The sequence below is a fragment of the Callospermophilus lateralis genome, chromosome 2 (assembly GCF_048772815.1).
Source record: "Callospermophilus lateralis isolate mCalLat2 chromosome 2, mCalLat2.hap1, whole genome shotgun sequence".
NCBI lineage: Eukaryota > Metazoa > Chordata > Mammalia > Rodentia > Sciuridae > Callospermophilus > Callospermophilus lateralis.
This window is the reverse complement of record NC_135306.1, coordinates 9,759,901-9,774,296: the sequence shown is the minus strand read 5'-3', so window position 1 is coordinate 9,774,296 and position 14,396 is coordinate 9,759,901. Positions and strand designations below refer to the sequence as shown.

The window sequence follows — 14,396 nt, the reverse complement described above, 5'->3', positions numbered from 1 at the left end:
AGAAGTGGTATGATGATTTCTTCCTTAATTTAAATATTAGAAGCATACTTAATAAAAAATAATTTCTGTGATTATTTTTATCTAAGACCATTACACTTCACTTTACAATTCTCACTTGCAGGGAATATATACATAAACAAAAACTTGGGAGTCCTTTGTTTTTGTAAAGCACAACAAGTTACAGATATCACTGGAAGATACAGCTGCAGTTCTCAAACACAGGTCTCTTGATGCTCCCTTATGTAATCCCATCAAGTATTCTGTTCTGCTTTGACAGTCTTAATCACCATGGCAACCAGAACCCTGAAACACTTGGGCTTTTAATCATTTTCTGACAGTATTCAAATCTTTTTCTAACATTTTTCTCACTTCATCACTACTATAACTACATGCAAACACTATTAAAAGCAAAACACCATTCATTTTAGACATTTCTTGCTCTCTGGACTATGTTTTCTTACACAGAAAATGGAAAGAGGAGCTAATTTATTATGCACATATTATAAAAAGGTATTTTTGATCAAGAAAAATACTCCATTAAGGTAGTCATAGCTGAGAAAACAAAAAGCTCTGACAACTCAGATGAACAGCTCATATAAGGTGGAAAGGCACATTTTCAAAGTAAAAAGAGAAATTATTGTATCTCAAACAAGACATTCTATAGAAAATACGAAGCTGTGTATGCAATAAAACACACTTTTTAGCTCAGTTCATATAGTTATAAACTGCAAGTGAGAGGGATCTGAGGTGGTTTCTGAGTCTGGCTGCATATTTTATCTCTTTATCTAAATGCAAGTCACATAGGTATGCTCAGTTAAAAAACAAACACTTATATGCACTTTCCTGCAAACATATTATACCTCAGTAATAACTTTAGCTGGTGATGTAGCTTAGTGGTAGAGTATTTGCATAAGGCCCTGAGTTCAAACCAAAGAACCACACCCCCCCCAAAAAAAAGTTTAATGCCTACTTCATGAACTGAAGAAAAGAAAAATAACACAAAGGAAAGTAAGCAAAAAGGCAAGCACTAGCAGTGAAAGAAATGTCCAGGAAAGGGCCCAACGTTAAAAGCTGACATTATTCCAGCAAGATTCCATTTCACCTCTTTTCCCCAGGCTGAGGACTGGTCCCAATAACCACCAACATGGTCCACATTCTCCATAAGCACTGAGATCCTATTTCCTATTCAGGCCAACACAGATAGAGAAAGAAGGAGACAACCAAAAAATCCTTCCTGTAATTATTCCAGAAGGAGTCTTGTCTATTGCAAAAGAAATGAATGCTTAAAACTAGAGGTGTTTACTTCACATAACTCAAAGATCTTGGAGAGCCAACAGAGTGAATAGTTTTGAAAACACCAGAGATGCCTCCAACCAGCCACCAAATGGAAATCTAAGGAAGACTCATCAAACAGATAAAGACAGCTTCTTCCAAGCACTTTCCAACCAAAGCCTAACACTGAACAAAGAACACTTACATTTATGTAAACACAGAAAACAGGCACATTCACACACAGTGGACAATGGGAGAAAACCAGCCCCTCAGGAGAAAGAGACCAAGTTGGGCACTAAGGACAAATAGTCCTACTAAGTTTTTCTGGTATGTAGAAAACTAAATTAATACAGGATTTTGGTAAATCAAGATTATATAATATATATCATTTTTGCAATTTGTTTTCCCATTTAATCATGCCACATGGGCAACTGTTCATTTATATCTCTGCCAAAATCTTGGAATAATTCCATATTAAAATATAGTTGGAGACATATAGATATGGTATAATATAAAACTATTTAAAAGAAAACTATCTAGAATGAATTGGACATAACTTTCCTACAATCATATATGAATACATAACCCGTGTAATTCCACATCATGTACAACCACAAGAATGGGAAATTATACTCTATGTATGTATAATATGTCAAAATATACTCTATGGTCAGGTATATCTAAAGAGAAAAAAATTACACAGTATTGTTTCCTTAAAAAAAAAAAAAAAAAAAAAAAAAAAAAAAAAGAACAACTGTCTGATGTTCTCTAAAAGTGAAAAGAATAAGGAAGAGTCAAAGTGCTAAGCTCTCAGTAAATGCAGGCCTATGGGGCCCAACGGGGAAGTCATGAGCCAATCCTGCTCAAAGTCCAAAGCGCTCAGGAGAAGATGTGTATTTTACTCCCCACAGACCTATATTTTTGTAGAGATAATTAAGGCTCATTTATATTGAAGAAGGTCATTCATATAAAACACTGAAACTTAATCCCTGGTAGATTTTCTTACCTACTATTCCAAGTGAAAGAACACAATTTATCATTATCAGTATTGTCAAATTTTATTTTATTTTATTTTATTTTTTTAGCTGTAGATGGACACAACATAATGCCTTTATATTTATGGGTGCTGAGGATCAAACCCAGGTCTGGCCCGTGCTAGGCGAGCTCTCTACTACTGAGCCACAATCCTATCCCCTATTGTCAAATTTTAAACAAAACTTTGGGAAGATACTGCTCTGTGTCTGGGAGGCAAGCAATACATCAGAAAGGCACTGGTTTCCAGGTTGTCACTTGTGACATCTGCAAGTTACACATATATACTGATAGACTTTCTAACTTTTTAACCAAGAAGTTAAATGTCAAATTTAATGGTTTTTATTGACTTGTTTCAGAGAATAATAATCAAAAGAATTAATTCCTAAACAGATTAGTTTTAAATGCTCAAGGATTAAATTGTAATCAGTATTCAATCACATTATTATACATTTCTCCACAATGAATAAGGAATCCTGAAGGTTAACTTCTGTTATTTCTAGGTGTACATTTTATTCTACAATTACCTTAAAAATAAATAAAATCTGTCTTGTAGTTAAAATGGCACTTAAAGATAAAAAAAAAAAAGAGCCCATTTGCGCTGTGAAAATATATTTACAAAACTAAGAGAACATTTCAAAAAGGTGAAATATAAGCCAGTTTTAAATAACAGGTCGTTTTGTCATGTGGTCATGTGGCCAAAGGATAAAAATGTGCCTGAAACTGACTTAGAAACTGTGAATTGCTATGTGCAAATGTGTCTGTCATTGTTACTGTTGAACACCATGCACCAACAGGAGACCACCTAGACTACACCCAGACCTAAGCATAAGAGCTATAACTACACCTAGGCATGGTAGCACATACTTGTAATCCCATTGATGCAGGAGGCTGATACAGGGTTGGCACCAGTTGGAGACCAGCCTCAGCAACTTAGTGAGGCCCTAAGCAATTTAGCAAGACCCTGTCTTGAAACAAAAATTAAAAGGGCTGGGGATGTGGCTCAGTGGTTACATACCCCTGGGTTCATCCCTAGTGTCAAAAAATGAAAAACAAAAAGAAGAAAAAGAAGAGGAATACAAATAGCTAACAAGCACATGAAAAGACTACTCACCATCTTAGCTATTCAGGAAAGGCAAATTAAAGCCACAAAGACACCACTATAACTCAGTAAGATGTGTTGATTAAACAATGAGTTGGTGGGGACCAAGAAACACTGCTCACTCCCATACATTGCTGGTGGTGTAGCCACTTGGGAAAACAATTCAGCAGTTCCGCAAAAGGTCAGAGGTACCATAAGACCCAGGAATTCTACTCCCTGGGATATAGCAGAAAGAACTGAAAACCTCTATCCATGTGAAAACCTGGGCACAGATGTTCACAGCACTATTATTCATAATAGCCAACAAGTATGAAAAGACTCAAATGTCTACCAAGGAGACTGGAAAACAAAATGTGGTAGACACTTACCATGGAATATCAAACAGTAATTAAAGGAATGAATCACCAACACACACTACAACACAGACAGACCTGAAAAGCATTATGTAAAATGAAAGAAGCTAATGATAAAAGACCACATGTTATATAATTCCACTTACACGAAATGTCCAAAACAAGTAAATCCAAAGAGATAGATTGATTAGTGGTTGTCAGGGTTAAAGTTTGGGGAATGGAGATCACTGTTGACAAGTATTGAATTTCTTCTAGAGATGAATAAAATGTTTTAAAAATTAGATTGTGGGGATATCTGCATAATTCTTTGAATATACTAAATTGTTTAATAGTAAACTTTGGGTGAATTTTACTCTGTGTAAATAAAGCTCCATAAGCTGGAGAAGACGAAGAGGATGAGGAGGGGTGAGAGCCATTGTGGCTGTGTTCATGCTTTTAAGAGTTTGAGAGCCAGTGGTGCTGGTGGTACACCACACCCGAAATCCCAGCCACTTGGAAGGCTGAGGCGGGTGGATCACAAGTCCAAATCCAGCCTGGACAATTTAGTGAAATCCTACCTCAAATTTTTAAAAAATACAAAGGGTTGGGGATGTAGCTCAGGGATAAAGTGCCCCAAGGTCCAATCTCCAGTAATACAAACACACACACACACACACACACACACACACACACACAAACACACACACAAACAAAGAGTTTGAGAGGCAAGGTGCCAAAAGTTACACAAGGGATTTCATGCAAGTTTTTAAATGAATTCCTATCCTTTAAATCTACCATTCTTTAACTTTTTATTTGCCTTAATTTCTACAGGTATACAGAGTTATATAAGAAATACGCTCAATAAATAGGTAAAATCAGGCTGGTAGTGAGCAAATGGCTGCCTTGGGCTTTGTTTTTTGTAATTTCCTCATAGAGTATCTCAGAGACAAGATAATTTTATCTGATTTTTTCTGTACCAAATAGAGAATGTGGTACACACTTGGTACCAGCTCAATGTTGAATAAATAAATATCCCTGTACAATGATGCAGGACAAAGAAAATGAATCAAAGGAGGCAAACATAAAATGTTCAAAACATTTAAAGAAACAAGAGATGAAACCTAGGCCTACCAAGTTGAATTAAAATGGTGAAAAATATTATTCCTTAAAAAATAAATACATCTATAAAGCAAAAGAAAAGGTTAATCACAGTAGCAAACTGTAGAAGATAAGAACACTATCTTAGGACTCCTTCCTTTAGCCAAAATTAACAAAGTACCTACGGCATGCAAGACACTGGCTAATGTGCTAGAGAGAGTGACAAACACTTCGTTTTAATGTACAGTAGACATAAATAGCAAATTTAACAATTTAAAGTAGTGATGAGCATTATGAAAACAATTAAATGAATACAGGGAGAAGAAAATGCCTGAAAGGTGGCTGTAAAGAGGGTGGCCACAGAAGAGCCATCTGACAATCGTGTGCATAAACACTGCTGGTACGTTTCTAAACCTAGGGGTACATAATACAATCATAAAATTTAGGAGAAAAAGATTGCATTTTCACCCAAAAATAAACTATAAATTAAAATAATTCAGTGTTTTTGAAATCATCCATTCCTATATAAATGTGCAAAAAATAAAACCTGTTTGCCGTTAGTATTTTACCTAATTCATGAATCTGTTTATTACTAAACTGAACTAGAAGTAAATGAACAACCTAAGACTCTCAAGGACTAAACTATGGGCTAAATCACTTCAATAAAATAAAATGGTAGAAAATTATTTACCCATCATACACAAGAATGTACACTCAAAAACACATTTTGACAAAAGCATACATGGCATTAGCTGCCAGTCTTCTCAGAGCACGCAAACCCAAGTAAAAATGACACTGTCAAGAACACTCCATCATTACTTTGATCAGATATTTTATCCTCCCAAAAGAAAAAGTAAAAAAAACAGACGAATAAACAAATACACAAAATTGCAACAAGAGGTTCCACATTTAACTGTATTTCTAAGCTCCTTGGACCTCAATCTCTACGGCATGAAACAGATATAAATCGAGTATGGTGCAAGCAGTGCATATAAATCCACAAACGAAACAGCTCAATTTGAGTAAAAAGTAAGGTTTCCTCCTTTCCTATTGTCTATTCACCTAAGATTAAACAGTGTCAAAGGGAAAGAAAAAAAAAAAGTTAGCATCACTTCTACTACAAGTATTTATTAATATTCTATCCATAACTTTCAGACACTTACACAAATCAGCCAGGAAAAAAAAAATGAAGAACTATAGGAAATTTAAAGCATCAAGAATCCACTAACCTTAATCCATTGAACAGCTGCTTGGATTTATCCAGAAGATAACAAAAATCTGTGACTGTTTTCCTCTCTCCCTGTGGGATATCATCTTCAGCACCTCCAGAGGACATGATTTCTTTAAGGGCAAATTCAGTCCTGTAAGAAAACATATGTTCATTTACCCTGTGAGTAAAAATAAAAACCGAAGCAAAACTTAGCTATATTATTTGATAGGATTTTTTCCCAAGATAGATACAGAATTCTTCTAATTATACTCAAATCACCAATATAATCTTATAAGATGGACCACTGCGGCCTGGAGATCAGGAGGAGAGGCCCTCCCAGAGCCCAGAGATCCACAGTGAGCCACCCTGTGCTGGGGTTCCTTATTCACCAAAGCCTGGCTCCACAGCCCAACATCAGGGTACATATAGGCTTGAGGCTGCCACACGAAACTGGGATATTGCTACTTCTATCAAGGGACAACAATAAGGACCTGGTAAGACATCACCAAGGTCCCTGTGGGCCTGGCTGCACCTAATATCTCTACTACAGGTGCTAACAGTTATCCTGTTGCTGAGGTAACAGGGGGTCTTGCATAGGGTTGCCTATCTCGTTTCTCCTACTAACAGTCAACTTCTTATGATTATTACCCTCTCACTAGTCATATAATCTAATACCTCCATATTCTCATATTCTACCTCATAAATATCTTAGCCAACCTCCTAGACCCTGCTTCTACCATTAGAAACTGTAAACCATTACGCAAACCTATTGATTATAAGGTAGAAGATAACCGAACTCATCATTTCTGATTATAGTGACAAAACTATAAATATAAAAATAGAAGCTAAATGATATATGGCTGCACGTTGGGCACACTGAGTGCTGTAATATTGATCTCTCTCTTAAAACTGAGATATTGGTATAGGGACACTATAAGACAATGAGGCAGAAGCTGTAATACCTCAGATCACACTGCAAGAGACGAAGACTCATAGACATCATGAAAAAACAAGGGAGGAAAGTGCCTCAAACCAAGATACTACAACAATTGAATGCATGGACAGCAGAGTAGGTGAACTGTCAGAGAAGGAGTTCAGAATATACATAACTAACATGATTTGGAAATTAAAGAATGACCTAAAGGAGCAGATACAGGCAAAAATTGATCATCCAACAAAGAGATAAGAGAACAAATACAGGTTGCAGGAGATTACTTCAAGAAAGATAGAGATATTGAAAAAAAACAAACAGAAATCTTTTGAAATGAAAGAAACAATAAGCCAATTAAAAAACTCAATAGCTGGCATCACCAACAGACTAGATCACTTGGAAATCAGGACCTCAGACAATGAAGACAAAATATACAATCTTGAAAATAAAGCTGACCTCACAGTGAAGATAGTAAAAAACCATGTACAGAATACCCAAGAATTATGATACCATCAAAAGACCAAATTTAAGATATACTGGGATAGAGGAAAGTTCAGAGATTCAAACCAAAGAAATGCACAATCTCTTTAATGAAATAATAGCAGAAAATTTCCCAAGCATAAAGAATGAACTAGGAAAATCAAATACAAGAGGCCTAACAAATGTACAAATTACAACAGATCTACATCAAGACACATTATAATGAAAATGCCTAGCATACAGAATACAGACAGCATTTTAAAGGCCACAAGAGAGAAAAATCAGATTACCTATAAGGGAAGAATCTGATCTCAGCAGATTTTTCAATCCAGACTCTCAAAGCTAGGAGATCCTGGAACTACATATACCAAGCTCTAAAAGATAATGGATGTTAACCAAGAATCTTATATCCAGCAAAGTTAAGCTTCAAAATGGACGATTAAATAAAAACTTTCAATGACAAACAAAAGCTAAAAAAAATTACAGCAAGAAAGCCTGCACTACAGAACACTCTTGGCAAAATATTCCACAAGGAGGAAATGAAAAACAACAATGATACCTGCAAACGAAGAACTACAATAAAGGAAAAACTAACCAAAGGAGAAACAAAGTCAAGCTAAACACCAAAAATAAACAAAAATGACCAGTAATTCATTTTATGTCTCTTTCAATCCTTTTGGATAAATTCTTACACATAAAAATTTTAACTACAATATCATCTAATTTTTCAGGGTTTTGTTTATTTTGCATTTTTTTGTTTTCCATTTCTCTTCACAAAGTTACACAAATATTTTCTTTAAAAAGTTTTAGCATTTTACACCATATATATATATATATATATATATATATATATATATATAAAATTAATCTAGTATGTGATTACATTGGTTGTGATATGAGATGAGGTATATTTTACTCTCTTATAAATTAAAAATCCATTATTCAGGATTCAAGGATGAAAAAGATCAATCAGAATAAAAATTGTTTTATAAGGTATTTTTAAAGGTAAGGGGAAGGGTGAAGGAAATTAACAAATTTTGTGAAGCACCTTTCCTTCCATAAACTTGTGGAGAGGTAGGAGGTGAAAGAAGAGAGAGCCATTATGAAAAACTTGTAGGAGAAGGTGACCCAACTTAAGTTATTCCCACCAAAAGCATGTAGAAACCAACTCACAGTCTAATAGAGTCTTATAGAGAGGAATAAAACACCTCACTCTACTCTTGTGTATTCCAAATTCATCTGTTTGGTGTTCCTTTCTGATGGAACTCGACAAGAAACCACCTAACAAGGGGGCTTATCATGCAGCCTATAGCATATGACTCACCAAAAGGTGAAAGATGAAGAAAGGAGCCAATATGGCAGCCATTGGTTACATGAGGCTACTGAGTATTTGAAATGTATCTAGCCTGAATTAAGGTGTGCTATGTGTTAAATAGACATTAGATTCCAAAGAATTATTAGGACAAAGAAAATGAACATGAAATATCTTACTTACAATTATTTTCTTTGCAAATTATGTTGGTAATCCATTGGGTTAAATGAAAATATATTAAAGTTAATTTCTCTCTTTGTTTAAGAAAAAGAAGTAAAGGTAACATATTCTGTATCTTCACTGTAGTACTATATATCCATATTTATATGTTGTCATTTTTTATATTTGTGTTACCAAAATTCATATAACTATAAAACTAAATAATGCAAATTATACCACATATAAATTATATCTCAACAAACATGACTTTAAAAAGACATCTAGTTTGTGAAGTGTTTTAACAGTATTGGGCACATACTAACAACCTGATAAATAATGGCTATTATTATAATTCATTAAAATAACCCAGCATCAAGATGTTTCATAGTGGGGTAGGGAGGGAGAGCATGGGAGGAAGAGACAAACTCTAGATAAGGCAAAGGGGTGGGAGGGGAAGGGAGGGAGCATGGGGTTAGAAATGATGGTGGAATGAGATGGACATCATTATCCAAAGTACATGTATGAAGACACAAGTGGTGTGAATATACTTTGTATACAACCAGAGATATGAAAAATTGTGCTCTATATATGTAACATGAATTGTAATATATTCTGTTATCATATATAACAAATCAGAATAAAAAATTTTATAAGATGGTGTTAGAAAATAGATAATTTTGTGTTACTGATGGGAATGAAAATTGGTAGCAACTTTTTATAATATTCGTAGTAAACATTATTTGAATACTTACTCTGTTTTAGGCACTCCTGTGTATGGTTAACAAATCTAAATTACTGATACTTTTCACCTATTTGTTCATTTGATCCAGTGTGTAAATCCATCCTGGAAAATGACTACAAATAGAGGCCATCTAATCCACATTTCATTATCAAATTAATCTTTTTCCCCTGGCTATGCTGGGGATTGAACCCAGGGGTGCTTTACCACTGAGCTATATCCCTAGCACCCCCCAATCTTTTTTGAATTTTTAAATTTTTTTGTGGTGCTGGAGATGGAACCCAGGGCCTCATGTATGCTAGGCAGACACTCCACCACTGAGCCACACCCCCAACCCATCCCAGCCCTTTTTATGTTTTATTTTGAGACAGGTTCTTACAAAGTTGCTGAGGCTAGCTTGGAATTATTGATCCTCCAGGGTCAGCCTCCCAAATTGCTGGGATTACAGGTTTGTGCTACTGCATCCAGCTTGAGTTTATTTGGGGGACAAAGTCTCACTAAATTGCCAGGCTTAAACCTGCACTCCTCCTGTCTCAATCTCTCAAGTCACTGGGATTATAGGCATGTACCACCATGCCCAGTTTATTACAACAATTAAAAATGGAAAACAGGGGCTGAGGTTGTGGCTCAGCAGTAAAGCACTTGCCTAGCACATGTGGGGTGCTGGGTTCAATCCTCAACATCACATAAAAATAAAATAAAGGTATTGTGTCCAGCTACAACTAAAAAAACAAAATATTTTTTTTTAAAAAATGGAAAACCTGAAGGCTCCCAAAAGGGAAACCGTTAAGCCCTTCACTTAACAATCCTTGCACGCTTGCTACTCTATCACTAACATTTATATTTAAGAAGGTAAGGCAATAATACAAGGATACTTCAGTATGAAAGGGACATAAAATTGCCATATACACATACACAGAGGTATATATTTAAAAATATTTTATTGAATCCAAGCTACCTCCATGTGTAATCGATTATATTAATCAGTCATTTTTAAAATGGTAAGCTATTCTAAATTTTAAAAGGAAACCTCATCTTTTTACAGACAGGAATTTCTTGGATAACAGGGAAACTTGGCCCCGGTGTAGGGTGAAAAAATAGGCCGAGAAGACAAGGGCCAGAAAGCAGAGCTGGAAGTTAGGGTGTGGTGCAGTTATTTTGGTGAATATTTTTCTCTCCAAAACTATCTTCAACAGGCAATTGTGGTTGCAAGGCAGGAAAACTGTCAGCAAACCTAGCTACCATGGAGCTTCAGGGTAACACAAGGGTGGCACTGGAGCCAGCTGGTAGTGTCACTTATGACAATGGAACAGCACTGGGTGGTCTGTGAACATGCACGTGTTCCCTCTTCCCTCCACTTCTTTCCTCATTCCATGTACTAGCAGGAAACAGATCTTAAAAAGTGCTGCCTGGGAAGGGGTTCACACAGTATCAGAAAGGACCCTGGCACTGAGTAGGCCCACCCCCTGCCACGCACCCCATTCCTTCCCTACCCAGCAGGAAAGGCACCAAGGAGGTGCCAACAGGGCTGCAGCTCTCCCCATTCCATCTCATAATCTTGCCAGGTAACATCCCTAGGATATATGAGTTCACAAGAGAAAAAAACAAAATTTAGAATAAATGTTTTGTGCTCAGGTTGTAGCTCAGTGTTAGAGCGCTTGTCTCACATGCGTAAAGTTCAATCCTCAGCACCACATAAAATAAATAAATAAATAAAAATAAAGATATCATGTCCATCTACAACTAAAATAAATTTAGAAAATAAATAAATAAATGTTTCAGGCAGGTGCTGCAGTGCACGCCGGTAATGGCAGCTATTTAGGAGTCTAAGGCAGGAGGACCACAAGGTTGAGCTCAGCCTCAGCAAATTAGCAAGCCTCTTGTCTCAAAATTTTAAAAAATTAGTAAAATAAAAAGGGCTAGGAATGTAGCTCAGTGGTAAAGCATTTGCTTAGCTTGTAGTAGGACCTGGGTTTCATCCCCAGTACTGAAAAAACAAAAGTTTAATAAGGGAGAATATTAGAAATAAAACAGGAAGAAACTCATTAGGAGCCAAATAAAATACTAGGTGTGAAAAATACAATCAATAAAATAAACTTAATAGATGCACTGAAAATCAAAAGTATGCAGTTAAAAAATTAATAAGCTAAAAATATCAGGCTTAAGGTACTCTGCCAAGACATTAGGAAGAAATAAGAAACATAAAAGGAAAAATCAAAAGGTATGGAATAGAGTGAAGAGGCTGAGTCAGGAAAATCACAAGTTCTGTAATCCCATCAGCTCAGGAGGCTGAGGCAGGAGGATCGCAAATTCAAAGCCACTTCAGCAACTTAGGGAGGTCCTAAGTAACTCAGTGAGATCTTGTCTCTAAATAAAATACAAAAAAGGGCTGAGAGTGTAGCTTAGTGGTTGAGCACCCCTGGAGTCATTCCCCAGGACAAAAATAATAATAATAATAATAATAATAACAACAACAACAACAACAACTACTACTTTTTTTTTTCTTTAAGCCTGGATGTAACATGAGATACCCAGTTTTACCAGCTTTACAGTGGTAAAAAATTTCTGTGTTCAATCCCCTGCACCAACACACAATGCACATGAGATAAATGAATAGAGAAATGAGGGAAACTGACATCTACTTAATGGTATATATGGAAAGAAAAAAAAAAAAAAAAAAAGTGAAGAAAAAAAGTTGCAGAAAGAATGACTAAATTTTCTAAAGTGAGATAAAATATAAGACCAAAAACTGAAAGGATTCAAAGAATAAAAATAAAAATAGAAGAATAAATTCCAGAATTGAAACATTCAAGTAAACAAGAATCCAGAGGAATCCTTTCCCCTTCCTAAAAGAATCTCTCTATATCTATTAGGCGTCTGTCTACACAGAGGTAGCCTGCTTGGGTGTTAGAGTTAAGCCATGGAGGAGGCCATCCACTAAGAGGGCCAGTCTGCCTGGGCTGCTAAAGCCTGAACAACATGGAGGGCAAGCAGGAGGGCGGAGGGCGGAGAGCAGGAAGGGAGAGGAGACCCTGAGCAGGTGATCAGGACAACGGCCACATGGAAGAGTTTAGAAGCAGCAAGAAGAGGGGGACATCAATCAGACAAACTAACAAGGACAATGGGACCCAGGATACTGCAGGAGAGAGGTAAAACACAGAAACAGAAAAGGTTAGAAGAAACCCTATGGTTTGCAAGCAAAGGTAAAATGATTGACTTCTAAATATACAGACATAAGTGTGCAGAATGTGTGTGTGTATGTGTGTGTGTGTGTGTGTACACGAGCACACACACATGCATATTCCATAGTTCTGTGATTCTGTCTACTGAAAGCAGGCGGGGAAGTGACTACTTGCCCTCTCCAAAGGTATAAACATTGAGACCCTAACTCCTGGCTTCTAATTCCATTCTCCAATAAAATGTACCAAAGAGCCAGCGCTGTGGTACACGCCTGTAGGGCAGAAGGATCGTGAGTTCAAAGCCAGTCTCATACCAAAGCTCCTTGCAGAACTGCAATTGGCTAATTACAGACTAGTGTAGAAAAGCACAAGATGAGTCAGGAAAACTTTAGGCCAAAAAAAGGGAAAGTGCTCAAAAACTAATAGAGACATGTCAGAAGGACTGAGGGTCCAATCTGAAGATTCCATTGGCCAAAATGCAAGCATTTCATCACCAAAACAAATAATGATAGCAGCAGATTCTAATCTATTGAAAAATAAATCATAAGGCAATACCAACATAAACAAATGAATAAATCAATGGAAAGTTTGATAGTGAGATTATTTCAGAGTGTTTTCCCACAAAATGCATATAAAAGAGAAAAGTAACTTTGGGTAGCAAATCCTGGCAGACATCTCCTTCATCAAGTGAGCAAAGTGAACATCATTAGTAATCAGGCCAAGTCCAAGTCCCGTACAGTGAGAAGAGAGGTTCCTGCCAAAGACACATAACCTGAAACACACAAAACCAACCTGAGAGACACGCTACAAAAAATTACCAATTTACAATCTTCAAACTGTCTCTGAACTGGTCTTTCTGCTGTAAATAATATTATTGAGACAACTGGTAAGGCTTGAATGGGGTCTGAGGACTAAATGAGAGTAATACATCAATAATAAGAAAAATATTAAATCTCACCAGTAAGAGACAAAATGCAAACCAAATATAACAAAATGAACACATTAAAAATACATTAGTTATAGCAGCTGAGTAACTGAAACCAGCATATTTGCTAGAGGCAGTGTAAATTAGCTTGACCCCATGGATTTCCCTGAATGTATGAGGGCACATGGAACACTCATTCTATTAGACATAGCAATTACACTTTTGGAAAAATTATCTTATGAAGATGTTAACTATCATTATTGGTAAATTACTGTTAATACAGGGAACGGTTGAAGAGTTGCTAGCTTGTTGGACAGGCTCAGCTTAGCATATGCCAACCTTCAAGACCTGTCTCTCTTTCCAATCTTACCTTCTACTTCAACACAATGACTATTCTCAAACTACAATGAAATACCACAAGTCTCTAAACAAATCCTACTTTCTTACGTATTTCTTTCTGCCTATTTTGTTCATCTGGAAAAATTTAATTAAAGATATTATTCAAATGACATATTTTCAGTAAAACTTTCCTTCACAATGCAATCTCTCCCTGACACCTATCTAAGATCAAGTCAATAGGAAGTTTGGTTATTCCATCAAAGTTAAACAAACAATCATCATTTGT

General features: G+C 36.1%; 1 protein-coding gene across 3 annotated transcripts in view; it reads right to left on the bottom strand.

Moving 5' to 3' along the window:
* Scai (suppressor of cancer cell invasion) overlaps window positions 1–14,396 on the bottom strand; it is a 153,665-nt gene that overhangs the window by 77,973 nt on the left and 61,296 nt on the right. For 2 of the 3 annotated variants that reach the window (XM_076843106.2, XM_076843107.2), the window contains one exon: window positions 6,066–6,197. In XM_076843106.2, coding sequence (XP_076699221.1) covers window positions 6,066–6,197 — 132 coding nt within the window. Of the gene's footprint in view, window positions 1–6,065; window positions 6,198–14,396 lie in introns of those variants that run through there. The other variant, XM_076843108.2, reaches the window with a different exon arrangement.